This window comes from Oncorhynchus nerka, linkage group LG22 (assembly GCF_034236695.1).
Source record: "Oncorhynchus nerka isolate Pitt River linkage group LG22, Oner_Uvic_2.0, whole genome shotgun sequence".
NCBI classification, from domain to species: domain Eukaryota; kingdom Metazoa; phylum Chordata; class Actinopteri; order Salmoniformes; family Salmonidae; genus Oncorhynchus; species Oncorhynchus nerka.
This window is the reverse complement of record NC_088417.1, coordinates 37,569,179-37,593,071: the sequence shown is the minus strand read 5'-3', so window position 1 is coordinate 37,593,071 and position 23,893 is coordinate 37,569,179. Positions and strand designations below refer to the sequence as shown.

The window sequence follows — 23,893 nt, the reverse complement described above, 5'->3', positions numbered from 1 at the left end:
ACGTAACATAAATGGTACTGCATCTTAACATCTGTTGACAATTTTTCCAGTGAGTTGGTTTTTAGCTACTGGTCATTTGTTCGAATCACCACTTAGCAGGTGTCCACATCTTTCAAATTTTGGAAGGGGAATGGACATTTGGCTCAAAGACTCGACTGGAACTTGCAGAGAGAGGGAAGTGGAGCAACCATCCTGCTTCAGCTCCTCGTTCTAGTCTCTCCCCCAGAACCAAATTGAATAGTTGGTGCGAGATTTTCATTCTGGATTGCCTAGGATAATCTGACCATGACTTGTGAAATATGTGCTGTGATATACACACCAAGACAGTCGTGAAGAGGGCACGACAAAATGTATTCCCCTCCAGGAGACTGAAAACATTTGACATGGATCCTGAGATCCTCAAAAGGTTCTACAGCTGCAACATCGAGAGCATCCTGACGGGTTGCATCACTGCCTGGTACGGCAACTGCTCGGCCTCCGACCGCAAGGTACGACAGAGGGTAGTGCGTACGGCCCAGTACATCACTGGGGCTAAACTGCCTGCCATCCAGGACCTCTACACCAGGCAGTGTTTGAAGACGGCCCTAAAAATTGTCAAAGACTCCAGCCACAGAACCAAATTTCACCCTAGTCATAGACTGTTCTCTCTGCTACCGCACGGCAAGCGGTACCGGAGTGCCAAGTCTAGGACCAAACGGCTTCTCAACCCCCAAGCCATAAGACTCTTGAACAGGTAATCAAATGACTACCCGGACTATTAGCATTGTGATCCCCCCACCAACCCCTCTTTTACATTGCTGCTACTCTCTGTTTATCATCTAGGCATAGTCACTTTAACTATACCAACATGTTGAATATTACCTCAATTAGCCTGACTAAATGGTGCCCCCGCACATTGACTCTGTACCGGTACCACCTGTATATAGTCTCAATACGGTTATTTTCACTGTCATTTTACTGTTTTTTTATTTTTATTTATTTATTTATTTATCTAATACCTATTTTTTACTTAAAAATGGCACTGTTGGTTAGGCCTTGTAAGTAAGCATTTCACTGTAAGGTTGTTGTATTAGGCGCACGTGACAAATAAACTTTGATTTGATTTGATGTACACTGAGCGTACAAAGCATTAAGGACACCTGGTCTTTCCATGACATAGGTGAATCCAGGTGAAAGCTATGATCCCTTATAGATGTCACTTGTTAAATCCACTTCAGTCAGTGTCGATGCAGGGGAGGCTTCTCAGCATCTTAAAGGAGGATTTTTAAGCCTTAAGACAGGGTGAATGGGTGAGATAAAATATTTAAGTGCCTTTGAACAGGGTATGGTAGTAGGTGCCGGTTTTGTATTAAGAACTGCAACGCTGCTGGGTTTTTCACGCTCAACCGTTTCCTGCGTGTCAAGAATGGTCTACCACCCAATGACATCCAAACATCTTGACACAACTGTGGGAAGCATTGGAGTCAACACGGGCCAGCATCCCTGTGGAATGCTTTTGACACCTTGTAGAGTCCATGCCACGATGAATTGAGTCTATTCTGAGGACAAAGTGTGCGGTGCAACTCAATATTAGGAAAGTGTCCTTAATGTTTCCACATTCAGTGTATATTGCATATAAGTGAAGTGTGGTATGTCTTGTGATGTATTATTATAATGTATGTACCCCAGGAATGTTGGCAAACAATGGGGCAGGAAAGTATTCATTCATTCATTCATTCATTCATTCATACCTTGAAGCCTTGCATCTTGCCCCAACATGACGTCTTGGTCCTCCTCATCCTGGTCCTTGGAAGGTAAGGGCTCTCTCTTCATCTGCCTGTCCCGTATGGGTGCCATGACCCTGGGCTTAGCTCTAGCCCCGGGCCCCTCCCCATCCACCACATGCAGGGCCTCAGAGATGATGTCTGCCAGCTGGTTCAGGTCTTTACCCATCAAACCGTCCATGTTCACTCTCTGCCTCCCCAGCTGGTTGACCACGTTCTGGATGAACCGTTCTGAGGGAGAGGGTAGAAAGGAGGAACACAGAGAAAGGTTAATGTGAGATCCACTATAACTGTCCAGTAGCTTTGATATTCACAGAAGCACGACTGCCTCGAAATGAATAAAATATCATACAATACATCTTTAAAATTCTCTTTTTTTGTGAGTGTGGATCCACTACAAATTAATCTGAAGTCCACAGAAGCACACAAGACAGTGCAAACACAAATTATTGTGGAAAAAAGAAGACCTTACCATCCACTGTACTGAGCTGTTCCTTGGGCACCTGATGGTTGGAAGCAGCCTTGAAGAGAAGCCTGTCTATGTTGGGCCTTGGAGGTTTGGAGCCACTGCCACCAAGTCGTGTCTGGGGTTCCACCTGATCACCAGAGCGTACAGGGCTGACATAGCTGACATAGTGGAGCTTCCCCTTGGGTCCCACCACTGATCCCACCACTGCCCCTTGTAAAGGGCGGCTCTGGGTGTGTGCTGCCCCAGCCAGGTAGCGCTCCAGCTGGGCAGTCAACCCCTTGGCACTTCCCCTGGCACTCCCAGGCTCCTGGCTGGAGTAGGCTGTCTCCACTGGGGGTCTCCAGCTCCCCACGGCCCCCTTTGTGAAGACCTTACCCCCCTGGGGTGGTTCTGCAGACTGTAGACGATAGAATGTAGACTTTCCCTTCTTGGGCTGGAAGTCTTCATTCTGTAACACAACCATGTTTATCAACTGCCCTTGGCAATTGCATATGGAAATTCTAAAGGAAATAGTGTCACTCAATAGCCATTTTGTGCATTTTCAGAACAGATTTTCAAAACACATCTCCCCCATCAAACAGAGCACCACTAGCTTCTCATAAACCAACCTAGAAACTACTGAATTAAAGCAGTCGATTCAAAAGAAATACAAGCATTAACATAGATACATTGACACAATTAACACAAGGATAAGGTGTTAGACCCCTAGGCTCTGGAAATCAGTGTGTATGCAATCTTCCTACTTTGTGTTGTTCTGTCCCCAGAGATAATGTGATTCTCCCTAGCTTGGTAGTATTGGGAGACCCTAATGGCATTAACCCAGCAGGATGGGCCTCCGCCTTTCATGCTAACCAAGTTTGTCATGCTCTATCCCACAATGCAACAAAGAACCCCACCTCGTTATGAAGGAGGGTTCTGAACTCCTCAACTCTGGACACCATCATCGCTACGGTAATACGTGAATGGGAAGTAGCCAGGCAGCTTTTGGGTTGGCTGGGTAGCGGGGCAACCCCTGGGGTTCTGCCATGAATATATATATATATATAGTCAAGAAGTGATGGGACCCCCTTTCTAAATGGGCATCATACATTCTCAGCAGGATTGTAAAGAGGAGAAACAGGAAATGAAAGCAGTGCAGAGACAACATAGCTAACTTCTGCCAAGATGGTTTCTTCCTCTTACTCATTAGGACAGAAAGAAGATGAAAACATGGGGCCCCAAAAAAGGACATGGACCCCCTGGTTTACCAAGGTCGGGGCCTCTCTCTCCATGGTCCCCTATAGCTACGAAACACAGGTGGTTTGGAACCATTCCCCTCCCATGGAATGGCTTCTCTATAGGGACATTACCTTGGTGAGGGGGCTCTCTCGCTGGGGCCCCTGGCGAGCAGTGCCAACAGACTGGGGAAGGAGACCAAGCTCTTGCAGGTACTTCTGGACGCCAAGCTCTCCCTTTCCAGTCTTGAGCTTCCTGGCTCCACCATAGAGTGTCAGAGAGGCAGAAGGGGGTTCCGGCCTTCGGATAGGAACCTTGCGTATCTTGGAAAGCTCTCTGGAGATCACCTGCTGGGTGGTAGCATCCTGCCATGTCAACCCTAGAGAGATGGAGTCGAGTGAATTGATGTTAAACCATGGTCATATTCATTAGTGCACACATAGCAAAACATTTTGCAATGGTAAAACGAAAATGAGTGTTTCCTATTGGACAAGTCCCTCCTCGTTTCTGTCTGTTTTCTTCCATTTTGCGTCTAGTGTATACAACCCAAGTTACCACTCTGTTTGTACAAGAATACCAACGTACATTCTCCCGTGTTAATCCACAGCAAATTAAAAGAGAGTGCTAAATCAACACTGTAGAGTCTGTGGACCCATAGACACACCGGAACAGTGTTAAATTAACACTCTGCTTAGTGTAAAGCCTTATTCAAATATTTCACAGAGTGACTTGCCTTTCGAGTAAATTGAGTTACCACCCATGACACCATGGACTTCACCAAGTGAGATCCTAAATGAATGTGTTTTCATAATTTATGCAATTTTATAACACAATATCATATGTATTTCATAAGGTGTCACTTTCTGACCTTAGTTATTTTGTTATGTCTTTGTTTTAGTATGGTCAGGGCGTGAGTTGGGTGGGTTGTCTATGTTAGTTTTTCTATGATTTGCTATTTCTGTGTTTGGCCTGGTATGGTTCTCAATCAGAGGCAACTGTCAATCATTGTCCCTGATTGAGAACCATATTTAGGGAGCCTGTTTTCTATTGTGTTTCGTGGGTGATTGTTTTCTGTTTTCTGTTGTGTTACAATATCTATGTTTGTGCATGTACACTGATTGATTGATTCGTTAATTGAGTCCCAAGGAGATGGTTTGTAGGTGGTTAGTAGATGGTTTGTAGAAGTCAACATTTCAACTAACTATTCACTGACCCTAACTCTAGCCCAAACCTTATCCTAACCTTAACTCTTACCCTTATTTTAAACATAACCGTAACATTAGCAAGCATTTGCTTATCAACAGATTGTTGATAGTATGACCCTCTGTAGATCATCTATATGGGACTAACCAAACAAAGTGTGACCCTAGCATCTTACAGTTTGATGTTCAAGGTTGGCTTTGTGTGCCTCATTATAAAAGTAAACACTAAAACAATTATATTGGAAAACATTGAGAACCTGAGACATCAACAAAACAGAGGGTCATGCAATCAGTGAACACTGTAGCGTGGAGTTATCTGGCGGTGGCCTCTCTTGAATTCCGATTGCAGTGAACCTGAGGAAAAGCGATACATGGCACCCTCGCAGCAAGTCAACAAGCCCTGTGAGAATGTCACACTGCAGCCAAATGCAACGCCAACATCTCCACTAATTGCCAACACATACTCAGAATGCAAGGCTCCCGGGCAGGGGCACAACATAGCGCTGCCAAGGCCAGATGGAGCTACCCGGGCAAGAAGAGACCCAAAACAACATGGCCGCCTGGCCTCATTCCCAAAGAGCCGACAGGGACGGCTGCATTCCACTGCAGAAAAGCCCACAAAAATACCCCTGATAATATAACAATGCAGTGCAGTGTCCATCTGCATGGGTCAGACATGGAACGCAGTTTTACTGTTATTCTAATAGCATTGACAAAGTTAAAGGACAATAACACAACTTTTCAACCTCATATTCATTATCTGGAGCACAATACCAGTGTCTAGGTATGTGAAAACGGAGCATTTCTATGACCTGTGGTTAAAAAGATAAGAAGAATGGTCCGGAAAAAACGCTTCTCTGTGATTTTCAAAACCTGCAAAGCGTTTCTAGCCAGAGAGAGGGTGTTTTCTTGCTCCCAACATTACCACGAATCTGATAGTGTTTGAAAATCACTGTTTTTAAAATGTTTTCACTTTTGATGTCGTCAGGTAGAACTTAACTTGATATGTTTTCCTACACAACGTCGAAATGCGCTGTTTTCACATACAGTATAAAGACAATGGTCTGTGTTGTAGATAACACAAATGAGGGTGGAAAGTGGTGGACTTGCCCTTTAAGTTAACGAAAAGACTCGTTATTGGAATGTATGGGTCTTATCCATAGACCATAGAATCCATGATATTTCGCAAGTATTTCAGATATTCTCTCCTACAAACTTAGCCTTCGTAGAGGTCCTATTTCTGAGAGACAAAGAGACTAATGGAATTTGTGAATGATGGACAGGTAGAGGAGAGCAATAGGCTAGCAACCAGCCAGGACAGGAATGTTTAACCAAAAGTGTCTACATACAATATGACTTCATTAGCCTGGCCTGTCATCCATAACACGACTGGTATGTTATAATGCTCATCTCTATTCATGACCACTAGATGAGGTTTTGGAACAATGTCGATCTGCCACTGATGTATCCCATGATACCCCTGACTAGACCGTAGAGCGTATAGTGTCCAGGGTTGTGGAAAGTAATCCGACCGTCAGCCCCATCACAACACATAAAAATCTAATCAAATTGTATTTATCACAGTGAAATGTTTACTTACAAGCTAAATAAGTTAAATAAGAGTTAAATAAGAAAATAATATAAATAAAACACACAGGAATGAAGCTATATACAAGGAGAACCATAACCATTGCAATGTGCAGGGATATGTGGTGATCAAGGTAGATGTTTTTTTTGTATTTTATTTTTTACTTCACCTTTATTTAACCAGGTAGGCTAGTTGAGAACAAGTTCTCATTTGCAACTGCGACCTGGCCAAGATAAAGCATAGCAGTGTGAACAGACAACACAGAGTTACACATGGAGTAAATGATTAACAAGTCAATAACACAGTAGAAAAAAAAGGGAGTCTATATACATTGTGTGCAAAAGGCATGAGGAGGTAGGCGAATAGTGTACGCATAGGCAGGGGTGAAGTGACTAGTCAACAGGATATATAATACTAAAAGTCAAAAGAAGTATCTGCTGTGTGTGTGTGCCTGTGGGCGTCTGTGTGTGTGTATTTCGGGTGTATGTGAGTGCATGTGTGTGTCAGTGTAAGTGTATGGATAGAGAACTGTGAGTGTGCATATAGCCAGTGCAGGTAGAGTCATTACATTTACATTTAAGTCATTTAGCAGACGCTCTTATCCAGAGCGACTTACAAATTGGTGCGTTCACCTTATGACATCCAGTGGAACAGCCACTTTACAATAGTGCATCTAAATCTTTTAAGGGGGGGTGAGAAGTATTACTTTATCCTATCCTAGGTATTCCTTAAAGAGGTGGGGTTTCAGGTGCCTCCGGAAGGTGGTGATTGACTCCGCTGTCCTGGCGTCGTGAGGGAGTTTGTTCCACCATTGGGGGGCCAGAGCAGCGAACAGTTTTGACTGGGCTGAGCGGGAACTGTACTTCCTCAGTGGTAGGGAGGCGAGCAGGCCAGAGGTGGATGAACGCAGTGCCCTTGTTTGGGTGTAGGGCCTGATCAGAGCCTGGAGGTACTGAGGTGCCGTTCCCCTCACAGCTCCGTAGGCAAGCACCATGGTCTTGTAGCGGATGCGAGCTTCAACTGGAAGCCAGTGGAGGGAGCGGAGGAGCGGGGTGACGTGAGAGAACTTGGGAAGGTTGAACACCAGACGGGCTGCGGCGTTCTGGATGAGTTGTAGGGGTTTAATGGCACAGGCAGGGAGCCCAGCCAACAGCGAGTTGCAGTAATCCAGACGGGAGATGACAAGTGCCTAGATTAGGACCTGCACCGCTTCCTGTGTGAGGCAGGGTCGTACTCTGCAGATGTTGTAGAGCATGAACCTACAGGAACGGGCCACCGCCTTGATGTTAGTTGAGAACGACAGGGTGTTGTCCAGGATCACGCCAAGGTTCTTAGCGCTCTGGGAGGAGGACACAATGGAGTTGTCAACCGTGATGGCGAGATCATGGAACGGGCAGTCCTTCCCCGGGAGGAAGAGCAGCTCCGTCTTGCCGAGGTTCAGCTTGAGGTGGTGATCCGTCATCCACACTGATATGTCTGCCAGACATGCAGAGATGCGATTCGCCACCTGGTCATCAGAAGGGGGAAAGGAGAAGATTAATTGTGTGTCGTCTGCATAGCAATGATAGGAGAGACCATGTGAGGTTATGAGAGAGCCAAGAGACTTGGTGTATAGCGAGAATAGGAGAGGGCCTAGAACAGAGCCCTGGGGGACGCCAGTGGTGAGAGCGAGTGGTGAGGAGACAGATTCTCGCCACGCCACCTGGTAGGAGCGACCTGTCAGGTAGGACGCAATCCAAGCGTGAGCCGCGCCGGAGATGCCCAACTCGGAGAGGGTGGAGAGGAGGATCTGATGGTTCACAGTATCGAAGGCAGCCGATAGGTCTAGAAGGATGAGAGCAGAGGAGAGAGAGTTAGCTTTAGCAGTGCGGAGCGCCTCCGTGATACAGAGAAGAGCAGTCTCAGTTGAATGACTAGTCTTGAAACCTGACTGATTTGGATCAAGAAGGTCATTCTGAGAGAGATAGCGGGAGAGCTGGCCAAGGACGGCACGTTCAAGAGTTTTGGAGAGAAAAGAAAGAAGGGATACTGGTCTGTAGTTGTTGACATCGGAGGGATCGAGTGTAGGTTTTTTCAGAAGGGGTGCAACTCTCGCTCTCTTGAAGACGGAAGGGACGTAGCCAGCGGTCAGGGATGAGTTGATGAGCGAGGTGAGGTAAGGGAGAAGGTCTCCGGAAATGGTCTGGAGAAGAGAGGAGGGGATAGGGTCAAGCGGGCAGGTTGTTGGGCGGCCGGCCGTCACAAGACGCGAGATTTCATCTGGAGAGAGAGGGGAGAAAGAGGTCAGAGCACAGGGTAGGGCAGTGTGAGCAGAACCAGCGGTGTCGTTTGACTTAGCAAACGAGGATCGGATGTCGTCGACCTTCTTTTCAAAATGGTTGACGAAGTCATCTGCAGAGAGGGAGGAGGGGGAGGGGGAGGAGGATTCAGGAGGGAGGAGAAGGTGGCAAAGAGCTTCCTAGGGTTAGAGGCAGATGCTTGGAATTTAGAGTGGTAGAAAGTGGCTTTAGCAGCAGAGACAGAAGAGGAAAATGTAGAGAGGAGGGAGTGAAAGGATGCCAGGTCCGCAGGGAGGCGAGTTTTCCTCCATTTCCGCTCGGCTGCCCGGAGCCCTGTTCTGTGAGCTCGCAATGAGTCGTCGAGCCACGGAGCGGGAGGGGAGGACCGAGCCGGCCTGGAGGATAGGGGACATAGAGAGTCAAAGGATGCAGAAAGGGAGGAGAGGAGGGTTGAGGAGGCAGAATCAGGAGATATGTTGGAGAAGGTTTGAGCAGAGGGAAGAGATGATAGGATGGAAGAGGAGAGAGTAGCGGGGAGAGAGAGCGAAGGTTGGGACGGCGCGATACCATCCGAGTAGGGGCAGTGTGGGAAGTGTTGGATGAGAGCGAGAGGGAAAAGGATACAAGGTAGTGGTCGGAGACTTGGAGGGGAGTTGCAATGAGGTTAGTGGAAGAACAGCATCTAGTAAAGATGAGGTCGAGCGTATTGCCTGCCTTGTGAGTAGGGGGAAGGTGAGAGGGTGAGGTCAAAAGAGGAGAGGAGTGGAAAGAAGGAGGCAGAGAGGAATGAGTCAAAGGTAGACGTGGGGAGGTTAAAGTCGCCCAGAACTGTGAGAGGTGAGCCGTCCTCAGGAAAGGAGCTTATCAAGGCATCAAGCTCATTGATGAACTCTCCGAGCGAACCTGGAGGGCGATAAATGATAAGGATGTTAAGCTTGAAAGGGCTGGTAACTGTGACAGCATGGAATTCAAAGGATGCGATAGACAGATGGGTAAGGGGAGAAAGAGAGAATGACCACTTGGGAGAGATGAGGATCCCGGTGCCACCACCCCGCTGACCAGAAGCTCTCGGGGTGTGCGAGAACACGTGGGCGGACGAAGAGAGAGCAGTAGGAGTAGCAGTGTTATCTGTGGTGATCCATGTTTCCGTCAGTGCCAAGAAGTCGAGGGACTGGAGGGAGGCACAGGCTGAGATGAACTCTGCCTTGTTGGCCGCAGATCGGCAGTTCCAGAGGCTACCGGAGACCTGGAACTCCACGTGGGTCGTGCGCTGGGACCACCAGATTAGGGTGGCAGCGGCCACGCGGTGTGGAGCGTTTGTATGGTCTGTGCAGAGAGGAGAGAACAGGGATAGACAGACACATAGTTGACAGGCTACAGAAGAGGCTACGCTAATGCAAAGGAGATTGGAATGACAAGTGGACTACACGTCTCGAATGTTCAGAAAGTTAAGCTTACGTAGCAAGAATCTTATTGACTAAAATGATTAAATGATACAGTACTGCTGAAGTAGGCTAGCTGGCAGTGGCTGCGTTGTTGACTTTGTAGGCTAGCTGGCAGTGGCTGCGTTGTTGACACTACACTAATCAAGTCGTTCCGTTGAGTGTGATAGTTTCTACAGTGCTGCTATTCGGGGCTAGCTGGCTAGCTAGCAGTGTTGATTACGTTACGTTGCGTTAAAAGAACGACAATAGCTGGCTAGCTAACCTAGAAAATCGCTCTAGACTACACAATTATCTTTGATACAAAGACGGCTATGTAGCTAGCTATGTAGCTAGCTACGATCAAACAAATCAAACCGTTGTACTGTAATGAAATGAAATGAAAATGTGATACTACCTGTGGAGCGAAGAATGCGACCGGGTTGTTGAGTGAGGAAGTTCTATTCGGTAGACGTTGGCTAGCTGTTGGCTAGCTAGCAGTGTCTCCTACGTTAAGGACGACAAATAGCTGGCTAGCTAACCTCGGTAAATTAAGATAATCACTCTAAGACTACATACTCTAAACTACACAATTATCTTGGATACGAAGACAGCAAAGACAACTATGTAGCTAGCTAACACTACACTAATCAAGTCGTTCAGTTGAGTGTAATAGTTTTTACAGTGCTGCTATTCGGTAGACGGTGGACGTTAGCTAGCTGGCTAGCTGCTGGGCAGATAGCAGTGTAGACTACGTTAGGACGACGAAATACGATAATTACGCAATTATCTTTGATACAAAGACGGCTATGTAGCTAGCTAAGAAGAAATTGCTAAGATTAGACAAATCAAACCGTTGTGCTATAGTGAAATGTAATGAAATGTATACTACCTGCGGACCGAAGTGCGAATGCGACCGCTCGCTCCAGCCCGGAAGTAATGTCACTAGAGTCACTAGAGATAGTCTGGATAGCCGAGACCTGATGCTCCTGATGCTCCGGTACTACTTGCCTGGCACAGAGAACAGACAATGGCATATGTGGCTGAGGTCTTTGGCAATAGTCTGGGTTTTCCTTAGACACCGCCTGGTGTTACGGCGCTTCTCCCTCTTTTTCCCCTGCCCCGCTACAAAGTTTCTCCCTGCAGGCAGTCATTGAGTCCGCGGTGCTAAAGGAACTCCTTGAACTCCTTGAACCCCCAAAAAACATCTGGGTCAGATGGTTTAGACCCTTTCTTCTTTAAGGTTGCTGCCACTATCATCACTAAGCCTGTCTCTCCTTTCTGGGGAGGTTCCCATTGCTTGGAAGGCAGCCACGGTTCGTCCTTTAAATAAAGGGGGAGATAAAGCTGATCCTAACTGTTATAGGCCTATTTCTATTTTGCCCTGTTTATCAAAAGTGTTGGCAAAACTTCAATAATCAATAATAGTCCATAATCAACTGACTGGCTTTCTTGATGTCTATAGTATCCTCTTGGGTATGCAATCTGGTTTCCGTTCAGGTTATGGATGTATCACTGCAACCTTAAAGGTCCTCGATGATGTCACCATTGTACTTGACTCTAAGCAATGTTGCGCTGCTATTTCTATTGACTTGGCCAAAGCTTTTGATATGGTAGACCATTCCATTCTTGTGGGCTGGCTAAGGAGTATTGGTGTTTCTGAGGGGTCTTTGGGCTGGTTTGCTAACTACCTCTCTCAAAGAGTGAAGTGTATAAAGTCAGAAAATCTGCTGTCTCAGCCACTGACTGTCACCAAGGGAGTACCCCAAGGCTCGATCCTAGCCCCCACACTCTTCTCAATTTACGTCAACAACATAGCTCAGGCAGTAGGAAGCTCTCTCATCCATTTATATGCTGATGATACAGTCTTATACTCAGCTGGCCTCTCCCCGGAGTTTGTGTTAAATGCTCTACAACAAAGTTTTCTTAGGGTCCAACAAGCTTTCTTTACCCTTAACCTCGTTCTGAACACCTCCAAAACAAAGGTCATGTGGTTTGGTAAGAAGAATGCCCCTCCTCCCACAAGTGTTATTACTACCTCTGAGAGTTTAGAGCTTGAGGTCTCCTCATACAAGTACTTGGGAGTGTAGCAGGACAGCACACTGTCTTTCTCTCAGCACATATCAAAGCTGCAGGATAAAGTTAAATCTAGACTTGGTTTCCTCTATTGTAATTGCTCCTCTCCTTTTTCACCCCATCTGCCAAACTAAGCCAATGCTCCTTATAGGACACATCACTGCACTCTATACTCCTCTGTAAACTGGTCACCTGTTGCAAGACCCACTGGTTGATGTTTATTTATATAACCCTCTTAGGCCTCACTCCCCCCTATCTGAGATATCTACTGCAGCCCTCATCCTCCACATACAACACCCATTCTGCCAGTCACATTCTGTTAAAGGTCCCCAAAGCACACACATCCATGGGTCGCTTGTCTTTTCAGTTCGCTGCAGCTAGCAACTGGAACAAGCTGCAACAAACACTCAAACTGGACAGTTTTATCTCAATCTCTTCATTCAAAGACTCAATCATGGACACTTGCTGGCAGTTGTGGCTGCTTTGTGTGATGTATTGCTGTCTCTACCTTCTTGCCTTTTGTGCTGTTGTCTGTGCACAATAATGTTTGTACCATGTTTTGTGCTGCTACCATGTTGTGTTCATACCATGTTGTTGTTATGTTGTGTTGCAACCATGCTGTGTTGCAACCATGCTGTGTTGTCATGTGTTGCTGCCTTGCTATGTTGTTGTCTTAGGTCTCTCTTTATGTAGTGTTGTGTTGCCTCTCTTGTTGTGATGTGTGTTTTGTCCTATATTTATATTGTATTTATTTTTTATTGTTAATCCCAGGCCCCTGTTCCCCAGGAGGCCGTTTGCCTTTTGGTAGGCCGTCATTGTAAATAAGAATTTGTTCTTAACTGACTTGCCTAGTTAAATAAAGGTTAAATAAAATACAATAAATAAAAAAGGTCCTGGATGGCAGGGAGCTCGGCCCCAGTGATGTACTGGGCCGTCTGCAACACACACTCTGTGTGTGGAAGAGCTTTTGCATACATTTTTGGTTTTCTAAATGAATTGTTGTTTTGTTGTTGTTTGAATCCCAGATTGCTCCTTCAAGTCTCAGTGGCAACAGCTGTGGTATTAAAAAACAGAAGTAAAGAAGTGTGATAGATTATTAAAAAATGTGTCCATCAACTGATGTTCAATTAATAATTCAACAAGTTTCAAACAATTTAATTGAGATGATAAGAGTTGAATAGAATAAAACAATTGTGCCAGAAAGTTAATAAAAATGTGTCCACTTTGATCATCTTTTACGGCGTCTTATTTGATTTAATGTGCCACAACAAGACACCATTATTTTCCACAGTTAAGTTCCATATAGATTTTTATTTATTTTTGCTATAATGTTTGTACATAGAAAATTATCCTGTGTTAATTCAACACAGAATGTTAACACAATACCCTATGTTCAGTATTTCACAAGGTCTTATTTTAAGGTCTAGTTTTACCCTACAGGGGTCTGGCACTCATACACATTACTATGAACCAAAACCACACCCATTATTATAATATTTCCTTGCACACTATATTGCAGGTAAGATTTTTTGAATTGTTTGTTTCAATACCTATGTTTGTGTATTGATTGATTAATCTTATGCTGTGCAAACATAAATGACATACATGTTTAATCCAACATGTTACTTGGATTTATTGCACACATTACTGAAATGGTTGTTCTAGTTTAGATGCTAAAATCTGAGTCTTCCCAACCTTGGCCATCATTCTTAATGCAGATTGCAGGTGATTAAAACTACAAAATGACTGATAACCCCACTCCACCTAAATTCAAATTACACAGCACTTTACAAGTCAGAACAATGTGACTACAGGCCTGATACAGCCTGTAAACAATGAATTTCCAGCCACTGCTTTACTCTAGGACAATTTAGTTAAGATGCTAAAAGAGTACGACAATGGCTTGCTACCTTGAAGTCACAGAAAGACAACACATTATTATATTTTTTATTTCACCTTTATTTAACCAGGTATACATTTAGCATCATGATGGCTATGCTTCTTGTAAGTGATTATGATATACCTCTTCCATAGACCACTTAAACTAATACAACACTTCCTCTCACGGGTGGCCAACTATTGACTGGTACTACATATATATACACACATACAAACAGTATGTATATACACACACACACACACACACACACACACACACACACACACACACACACACACACACACATACATACATACATACATACATACATACATACATACATACATACATACATACATATATATATACATACATACATACATATATATATATATATATATATATATATATATATACCAGCAGTAGGGCATGCTGGGAAATATGAAAATGATGGGCGTGACTTTGGTTTGAAGTGATACATGTGATTTTCCAGTCCCTGCATTAGGGTGAAACTAGGCCCTCAAAATAAGGCCTTATGAAATACTCATGGTATTGCGTAAAATAATATTTTCCTTACAATAATATATTTCCTTAGTATCTTACTTGGTGAAGTAATTAGACCCAAAAAGGATGAATCAAATCAAATGTTATTTGTCACATGCGCCGAATACAACAGGTGTAGTAGAACTTACAGTGAAATGCTTACTTACCAACAATGCAGTTTTAAGAAAAATAAGTGTAAATTAAAAATTAGATCAGTACAAAATAAAAATAAACTAATAACTAAAAGTAGAAGTAGCGAGGCTATATACAGGGGTACTGGTACAGAGTCAATGTGCAGGGGCATAGGTTAGTTGATGTATTTGATGCAAAGATAATGAACAGAGAGTAACAGCAGCGTAAAAGAGGGGGGGCAATGCAAATAGTCTGGGTAGCCACTTGATTAGCTGTTCAGGAGTCTCATGGCTTGGGGGTAGAAGCTGTTAAAAAGCCTTTTGGACCTAGACATGGCATTCCGGTACCGCTTGGCGTGTGGTGGGAGAGAAATGTCTATCACTAGGGTGGCTGGAGTCTTTGACAATTGTTAGGGCCTTCCTCTGACACCGCCTGGTATAGAAGTCCTGAATGGCAGGACTGTACTGGGCCATACACACTACCCTCTGTAGTGCCTTGCGGTCGGAGGCCAACAGTTGCCATACCAGGCAGTGATGCAACCCGTCAGGATGCTCTCGATGGTGCAGCTGTAGAACCTTTGAGGATCTGAGGACCCATGCCAAATCTTTTAAGTCTCCTGAGGGGAAATATGCTTTGTCACACCCACTTTGTGACTACCTTGGGGAGTTTGAACCATGATAGTTGATGATGTGGACACCAAGGAACATGAAGCTCTCAACCTGCTCCACTACAGCCCCGTCGATGAGAATGGGGGCATGCTCTGTCCTCCTTTTCCTGTAGTCCACAATCATCTTGTTTGTCTTGATCACATTGAGGAAGAGGTTGTTATCCTGGCATCACATGGCCAGGTCTCTGACCTCCCCCCAAAAGGCTGTCTCATTGTTGTCGGTGATCAAGTCTACCACTGTTGTGTCATCGGCAAACTTAATGGTGTTGGAGTTGTGCCTGGCCATGCAGTCGTGAGTGAACAGGGAGTACAGGAGGGGACCAAGCACGCACCCCTGAGGGAACCCCGTGTTGACGATCAGCATTGCGGATGTGTTGTTACCTACCCCGTAATGAAGTCCAGGATCAAGTTGCAGAGGAAGGTGTTTAGTCCCAGGGTCCTTAGCTTAGTGATGAGCTTTGAGGGCATTATGGTGTTGAACGCTGAGCTGTAGTCAATGAATAGCATTCTCACATAGGTGTTCCTTTTCTCCAGGTTGGAAAGAGCAGTGTGGAGTGCAATAGAGATTGCATCATCTGTGGAGCTGTTGGGGCTTTATGCAAATTGGAGTGGGTCTAGGGTTTCTGGGGTAATGGTGTTGATGTGAGCCATGATCAGCCTTTCAAAGCACTTCATGGCTACAGACGTGAGTGCAATGGGTCGGTAGTCATTTAGGTAGGTTACCTTAGTGTTCTTGGGCACAGGAACTATTGTGGTCTGTTTGAAACATGTTATTACAGAGTCAGTCAGGAACAGGTTGAAAATGTCAGTGAAAACACTTGGCAGTTGGTCAGTGCATGCTCGGAGTACACTTCATGGTAATCAGTCTGTTGACCTGTTTAAAGGTCTTACTCATATCGGCTACAGAGAGCATGATCACACATTCGTACGGGACAACTGATGCTCTCATGCATGCTTCAGTGTTACTTGCCTCAACGCGAGTATAGAAGTAATTTAGCTCATCTGGTCGGATAGTGTCACTGGGCAGCTCACGGCTGTGCTTCCCTTTGTAGTCTTGGAACATCCCCGAACATATTACAGTCTGTGCTAGCAAAACAGTCCTGTAGCTAGGCATCTGCTTCATCTGACCACTTCTTTATTGACCAAGTCACTGGTGCTTCCTGCTTTAGTTTTAGCTTGTAAACAGGAATCAGGAGAATAGAATTATGGTCAGATTTGCCAAATGGAGGGCGAGGAAGAGCTTTATATGAGTCTCTGTATGTGGAGTAAAGGTGGTCTAGAGTTTTTTCCCCTCTTGTTGCACATTTAACATGCTGGTAGAAAATTTGGTAAAACTGATATGTTTCCCTGCATTAAAGTCCCCGTCAACTAGGTGCGCCGCCTCTGAAGGAGTGTTTTCCTGTCTGGTTATTGTGGTATACAGCTCATTGAGTGCGGTCTTAGTGCCAGCATCGGTTTGTGGTGGTAAATAGACAGCTACGAAGAATATAGATGAAAACGCTCTTGGTAAAGAGTTTGGTCTACAACTTATCGTGATATACTCTACCTCAGGCAAGGAAAACCTCGAGACGTCCTTACTATTAGATTTCGTGCACCAGCTGTTGTTTACAAATATACACAGACCACCACCCCTTGTTTTACCGGAGGCGGCTCTTCTATCTGGCCAATGCAGCGTAAAACCCACCACCTGTATTTTATTTATGTCGTTGATCAGCCACGACTCGTTGAAATATAAGATATTACAGTTTTTAATGTCCCATTGGTAGTATATACGTGAGCATAGTTTGCCTATTTTGTTATCCAATGATTGTACGTTGGCTAACAGGACTTATAGTAAAGGCAGATTACCCACTCGCCGTCGGATCCTTACAAGGCACTTCAACCTACGTCCCCGATATCTCTGTCTCCTGCGAATGATGGGGATGAAGGCCTCATTGGGTGTCTGAAGTAAATCCTTTGCATCTGACTCATTCATTAATAAATCTTCTTCCAGTATGAGGTGAGGGATTGCTGTTCAGGCACGAGCAGCAGCCCTCAAATTATTTTAGGGGGAGGCACACGGGGAGATTGGCGGAGTCAGGTGAGAGACCTGTGCCAACTCCCCGTGCTTACCGGAAGAAGCGTGGTACTGGTCAGACACCGTGTTATGCGATGAAGAGCACGGTGTCGCCAGTGCGCGCTCATAGCCTGGAGGGCTATATGCCAGCCCCCTGCAAGTGCCATGCGAGAGTGGGCATCCAGCCAGGGCGGATTGTGCCTGCTCAGCGCGTTTGGTCTCCGGTGTGCCATTTCGGTCCAAGGTATCCTGTGCCGGCTCTACATACTGTGTCTCCGGGGCGTTGGGAGGGTGCTATGCCTGCGCTCCGCCCGTGCCGGGCGAATGTGGGCATTGAGTCTAAGGGAGAGGTGCGAGTGGTATGCACCAGATCTCCAGTGCTCCCCCGCAGCCCGGTTCGACCTGTGCCTGCACTCTGGAGGGTCCGGGCTAAAGTGGTCATCCAGCCTGGAGGAGTGGTGCCAAGGCTGCGCACCAGAGCTCCAGTGCTCCCCCAGAGCCCGGTTAATCCGGTGCCTCCTCCACGCACCAGGGCTCCTGTAGGTCTCCCCAGCCTGATGGGCCCTGTGGCAGCCCCACACACCAGGCTGTCTCTCTGTCTCCTCCCTCCAGGTTCTCCTTCCAGTCCGGAGCTGCCAGAGTCCCCCTCCAGTCCAGAGGCGCCAGAGCCGCCCGTCAGTCCAGAGGCACCAGAGCCGCCCGTCAGTCCAGGGGTGCCAGAGGCGCCATTCACTCCAGACTCGACCATCAGTCCAGTGGCGTCCTCTAGTCCCGGGTCGGCGGTGAAGGTTCCCGCTCCAGAGGCATTACTAAAGTGGGCCGAGCCAAAAGTGGGGCGGGGTCCACGTCCCTCACCAGAACCGCCACCGCGGAGTAATGCCCACCCAGATCCTCCCCTATAGGTTCAGGTTTTGCGGCCAGAGTCCGCACCTTTTGGGGGGGGGGGGGTACTGTCACGCCCTGACCGTAGATTGCTTTGTATGTTTCTATTTTTTGTTTGGTCAGGGTGTGATGTGGGTGGGCATTCTATGTTTGTATGTCTAGGTTTTGTATTTCGATGTTTTGGCGGGTATGGTTCTCAATCAGGGACAGCTGTCTTTCGTTGTCTCTGATTGAGAACCACACTTAGGTAGCCTGTTTTCCCACTGTTAGTGGAGGGTGGTTATTTTCTGTTTAGTGTTTTCACCTTGCAGGACTGTTTTCGGTTATTCCTATTGTTATTTTGTATTTAGTGTTCAGTACCCCGTTGAATTTTGGTCTGACGATTCCTTCACCTTCTTCCTCTAAACGCCGTGACACAAACATTCTGCAGAAATATTCCACTTGTCAGAACACTGTTTCAGCAGTTGACATTCCCATTTACAGAAACCCATGCGTTGGCTCAAATCAACTGTGGACTAAGAAATGTCCAACCCACACATGACTCACAAGTTGTTCAACAATAATACTCCACTTTTTCTTTTACCTAAGAGTTCCATTTTCACATACTGTGGCATAGAGGAAGTAAATACGCCTACATGCTCCAAAAGTAGTACTCGATCTGAGATCTTCACCACCAAATACAGCTGGAGTCATTAGCTTAGCTATAGAAAGCTCTTCAAAATAGCTTTACATAACAGCTTACATTTGTGAGTCTGTGTGAATAAGCATGCCCTATGCACATCTAAGACAGCAAGCCGTATATAATGTAATTATAACAGAGTGTGGGTGAGAAATGACATATTGTATGCAGACCTGTGTTCAAATTCTATTTGAAGTCATTTCAAATCGTTTCGTTGGGTTTAATTGAGCTTGCCTGGCTGCAATGGAATCAATGGTATAGTCACAAAGCTGTGAAACCCACCCATCTGGCACTACAGGCAGGCTAAAGCAAATTATAACAGAATTTGAAAGAGTTAAAATAGTATTTTAAAACCAGGTCTGATTGTATGTTTTGCTGTTCTGGAAGATACCCCTCAACGCAAAGACACACAGCCACCGATGAGCACATATAGAACCTGTGTAGAGGAAGATCAGTAGTGCTGAAATGACCCACTGCCTGTTTGTGGTGATGCAAACGTCACAATGAATGATCTTACTCTCACTTGTCTTGAGAGTGAGTGAGGAATGAGGATTCACTCTGCTTTTGCACATGGCTCAAGGGTGATGCTTGAAGGGTCCAACCTACTGTAGAGCAAGGGAGCCTGGTCCTTATTACAGAGAGAGCAGAACCCGTGCTGTAGCGGTAAAGCTCCGTGGTTCTGACCTAATATGTGCTTCTCCCCACTGAAGACCAGGCTTCGGTGCCTGTGTCTTTTCTTCCATCTGCCAGCCTCCCCTTATTGTTTTACAACTGTCTGAATAAAGTGAGGGGAAAAGGTATTCAGTGAGGGCGTCGAGACAGAGATCGATTTTGACGTACGAAAACACTCTTGAAGTCAGGTGAAGAAATGCATTCGCATCTGATATAGGTTCCCCTGCACGAAATGTGGCATAATCCAATGAAAATACCAAATTATCAAGAGATCATTTGCATGTCACACACACACACAAACACACGCGCATGCGCGCAATGTTATACAACGCTATCAAACGCCTGATTCTAAAACAAATAAGACAGAAGACTTGAAAGCTTCGCTATATGAGGTGCGGACACACTGTGTTTGCGCGCTATGAATCCCAAAGTCGCCTTCGCACAAAGCCCCATCGGTGCAGGCTCATTTAGAGTCATTTGCAGTGGATGACAGTCTCTTGCACTTGGAGGCGGCATGTGGAAAATGTCAAATCCGATAATGCTCCCTCCCAGTAGGGATACGGCCAAACAAAGCAAGGTTACACGAAAAACAAGAGAAACCCTTTTTTTGTGTCGGGTCAATTTCTATTGATCTAATGACGTTGGATGTTGTGCGCAGAGCCCAGATTGTATGATTTCTTCTACAGCAACTCAGATGCAAGATAAAGAGAATTGCAAATCGATGCAATTGATGTTCCTCTTTTCTTCTCTTCCATTTAGGTTACAGTGCACTAGTCTCAATCGCCCTGTCTGCTCTTCAACAGGGGAACGTCTCGACGATGACAGACACTCCAATAGGGATAAAGCTGATAAGATATAAAACACATTGGAGCATAGACAGTGTAGTGATTTTTTAAAAGATAAGACTGCAGTCTTTAGATATGGTTCTACGAGACACAAGCATTACTGAGCCGGGTTTAACCGGAGCTCAAGACTGAGCAGCGCCAGCAAAAGTGTGTGATGGAGAGAGGACGACATTTCAGAGATATTAACACCTGGAAATAGAGCTGGAACAAACTGACGCACCTACTCTCATCCTCCTCAAGTCTCATCCGTTTATTTCAGAGAAGTAATTCGATTAAATGCTGTGGTCTCACGCTGTGCCTAGTATTCATTTCTCCGATTATAATTTCCTATGGATGCCCGCTTATTTTTTTTATGGTTTTCAACACTCGTTTAGGTCTGTTATAAAAGATTAAGCTTAAAGTGGCCCGTAAAGCCAATTACCTGGGGGAGGTTTGTGCTTTGTGGTCACGGTTTGTGCTGAAGGTATCTGCTGCCCTCTGGATGAGACAGCCTGTAGTTGCAGATGTTTCAGAAAGTCTTGTAGCCAGAATACAACTGAGGATAACGATATAGGATGTTATATAAACTGCATAAATGTGAATGAGACCTGGAATTAAATATATCATTTAATTTTATGTTTTTTTTAAGGTCATGAATTAAAGCATATACTTACTTTGGTAATGTACTGGTCAAAAACCTAATGTTAAAACTAAACTGAGCCATACAATCAACTGTCTAACACTTAACTTTTTTTAGTTCCATTGGATACACTGCTAGAGCGCAAGAACTAATTAGCCTAGTGAATCCATTTGTGCTATTACACTGTATCAATTAAAAAGCTTCAGATGTCTGGTCGTGGCTGGAGGCACCAAACGATTGGTCGATTTCATCTGCCACCGAGAGAGAGAGAAGAGAGAGAGAGAGAGAGAGAGAGAGAGAGAGAGAGAGAGAGAAAGAAGAGAAGAGAGAAGAGAGAGAGAGAGAGAGAAGAGAGAGAGAGAGAGACACAGAGACACACACACACACACACACACAGCTCTACAATGTCAAGAGATGAAAAAAGAGAAGAGTCCCCTCAGCCAGCTGGTTCTGAGGCTCAGTTCACCAACCCAAACCAACCCCGTAGAGCCTCAGGGCAGCACTCAGAAAATCTGGCCCAACCAAATCATCACAAAACAAAAATAAAAATATATCACCTATTGGAAAGACACCACAAAAATCAAAGTAAACTTCAATGCTATTTGGCTCTAAACAGACAGTACACGGTGGCAGACTATCTGACCACTGTGACTGATAGAAAACTGAGGAAAACATTGACTAGGTACAGACTCAGTGAGCACAGTCTGGCTATAGAGACCGGTCGTCACAGACTAACCTGGCTGCCCAGAGAGGACAGGCTGTGCTCACTCTGCTCCAAGGGAGAGGTAGAGACAGAGCTGCATTTCCTATTACACTGTGACAAATACTCAGACCTAAGAGAATATTTCTTTCCCAAAATTATAATTCAATACAAATAATTTGAAACTATAAAAGATGAAGAAAAAATCTAATATTTATTGGGTGAAAAGCCAAAATGTGCAGTTTTGGCAGCCAAATATGTGTCCTCCTGTCACAACCTGAGGGACAGCCAGTGAACAGTGCAAAGTAATGTCGATAATATTTCCCATCTTGTTTTGTTTTGTCTTTCATACCATGTCATGTGTCTTCTCAGTCATGTTGACACTGGTCTACTACCATTGCTTTAATGTATTGTTGTTCTCATTAATATTGTTGTTGTAGTTGTAGTTGTTGTTAATGGTAATCCCATGTCCACTACTACTATTATTAGTGATGTTGGTCCCACCATTTATTTATATATAAATATATATATATAATTTTTTTTAGATATGTATACTTTGACAATGTAAGTAATAATGAACTTGCTATGTCAATAAAGTAAATTGAATTGAATTGAGAGAGAGAGAGAGAGAGAGAGAGAGAGAGAAAAAAAAAACCTGCTGGAAAAAACAGCATAGACCAGCCTTCATTGTGTTTTCGTTGGTCACTAGCCCTCGTGGTGTTTTGGACCATAGAGAAATTAATAAATTAGACTACCTAAAGCATCTAAACTGGAACAACCAGTTCAGTATCAGGTGCAATAAGTCCAGCTAACAGATTGTATTAGTAAAAAAAAAATATATATATATTTATCTTTGTAGGTACATGCAAAAACACAGATATTCAAGCAAACAATTCTAGAAATCTAACTTGTAACTGTATTTTTTCTAACTGCAATTTTTTGCATATCAGGAATGGTTCTTTACAGCTGTGATGGTTGTATAGAGCTCATAAAAGCCTAACTGTTTTGGTTAAAATTTCCCATGGTTCATTTTCATGCCAGCCAGGTAGGCTATACTCCTGTTGTAAAGCAAAGCAATGTGCTTAATTCTAGGAAAGTTGATACATGAATATAGTAGGCCTAGCCTATAGAAAGCTGATGGCATCCTCCTCTTTTTAATAGAGGCCATCAAAACTCTGTTTTCTCAGCCAATTGCACAGCCTATAGAAATGTTGCGCAACATGAGCTCATGGGCTCTTATGAAGGGTTTGATTAGATTTTTGAAAACATTTGCATCAATGTCAGAGTGATTAGAGGGACAAAAGAGTGCTGAATACCAGGCAGTTAGCAAGTTTGGTAGACTACTAATGATAATCAGTAGCATCAGAGCTTGGAGAAGCCTAGTTACCGTGACTAAACGGTCACATGGATTTGAACTGCGGATATGACCGCCGATGTGGCAGTAATATGGTAACCATAACAACCCTATCAGGGAGAGGTTGAAAATGTCAGTGAATACACTTGCCAGCTGGTCAGCACATGCTCTGAGTACACGTCTGGGTAATCCATCTGTTAAGCTGTTTAAAAGTCTTACCCACATCGGCCAATGGAGAGAGTGATCACACAGTCATCAGGAACACCTGGTGCTCTCATACATGGTTCAGTGTTGCTTGCCTCGAAGCGAGCATAGAAGGAATTTAGCTCGTCTGGTAGGCTCGTGTAACTGGGCAGCTCGCGGCTTGGTTTCCCTTTGTAATCTGTGATAGTTTGCAAGCTCTGCCACATCTGACAAGCGTCAGAGTCACTAGCAACTAACTGCCAGTAACATACTGGCAACTTAACTCAGTAAGTTATCTTTGAAAGCACAGCAACATACTTGCAAATAGCTGCCAGTAGCTCATTGTACCTTCAATTAACTTTTCTGATTACAAGAAAGCATATAACATTAAGTGACAACAATTAGGCATTCTTGTGGTGAGCACACTTGGGACCCAGCAGATAGCCTAGTGGTTAGATGGTTGGGCCAGTAACTGAAAGGTTGCTGGATCGAATCCCCGAGCTGACAAGGTAAAAAAGCTGTCATTCTGCCCCTGAGCAACGCAGATAACCCACTGTTTGCCGAAAACGTGGTTGTCAATTATGGCAGCCCCCCGCACCTCTCTGATAAGGAGGGGTTGGGTTAAATGCAGAAAGTGATGTACTGGGCCGAACGCACTATCCTCTGTAG

The 23,893-nt window shown here is 44.9% G+C and overlaps 1 protein-coding gene across 1 annotated transcript in view; it reads right to left on the bottom strand.

Annotated features, from left to right (window-relative positions):
* Window positions 1-23,893, bottom strand: part of LOC115105135 (receptor-type tyrosine-protein phosphatase N2-like) — a 240,064-nt gene that overhangs the window by 155,655 nt on the left and 60,516 nt on the right. Inside the window, exons 4-6 of the mRNA XM_065006804.1 lie at window positions 3,582-3,826; window positions 2,236-2,680; window positions 1,731-1,994 (exon numbers count right to left, since the gene is read on the bottom strand). Coding sequence (XP_064862876.1) covers window positions 1,731-1,994; window positions 2,236-2,680; window positions 3,582-3,826 — 954 coding nt within the window. The remainder of the gene's footprint in view (window positions 1-1,730; window positions 1,995-2,235; window positions 2,681-3,581; window positions 3,827-23,893) is intronic.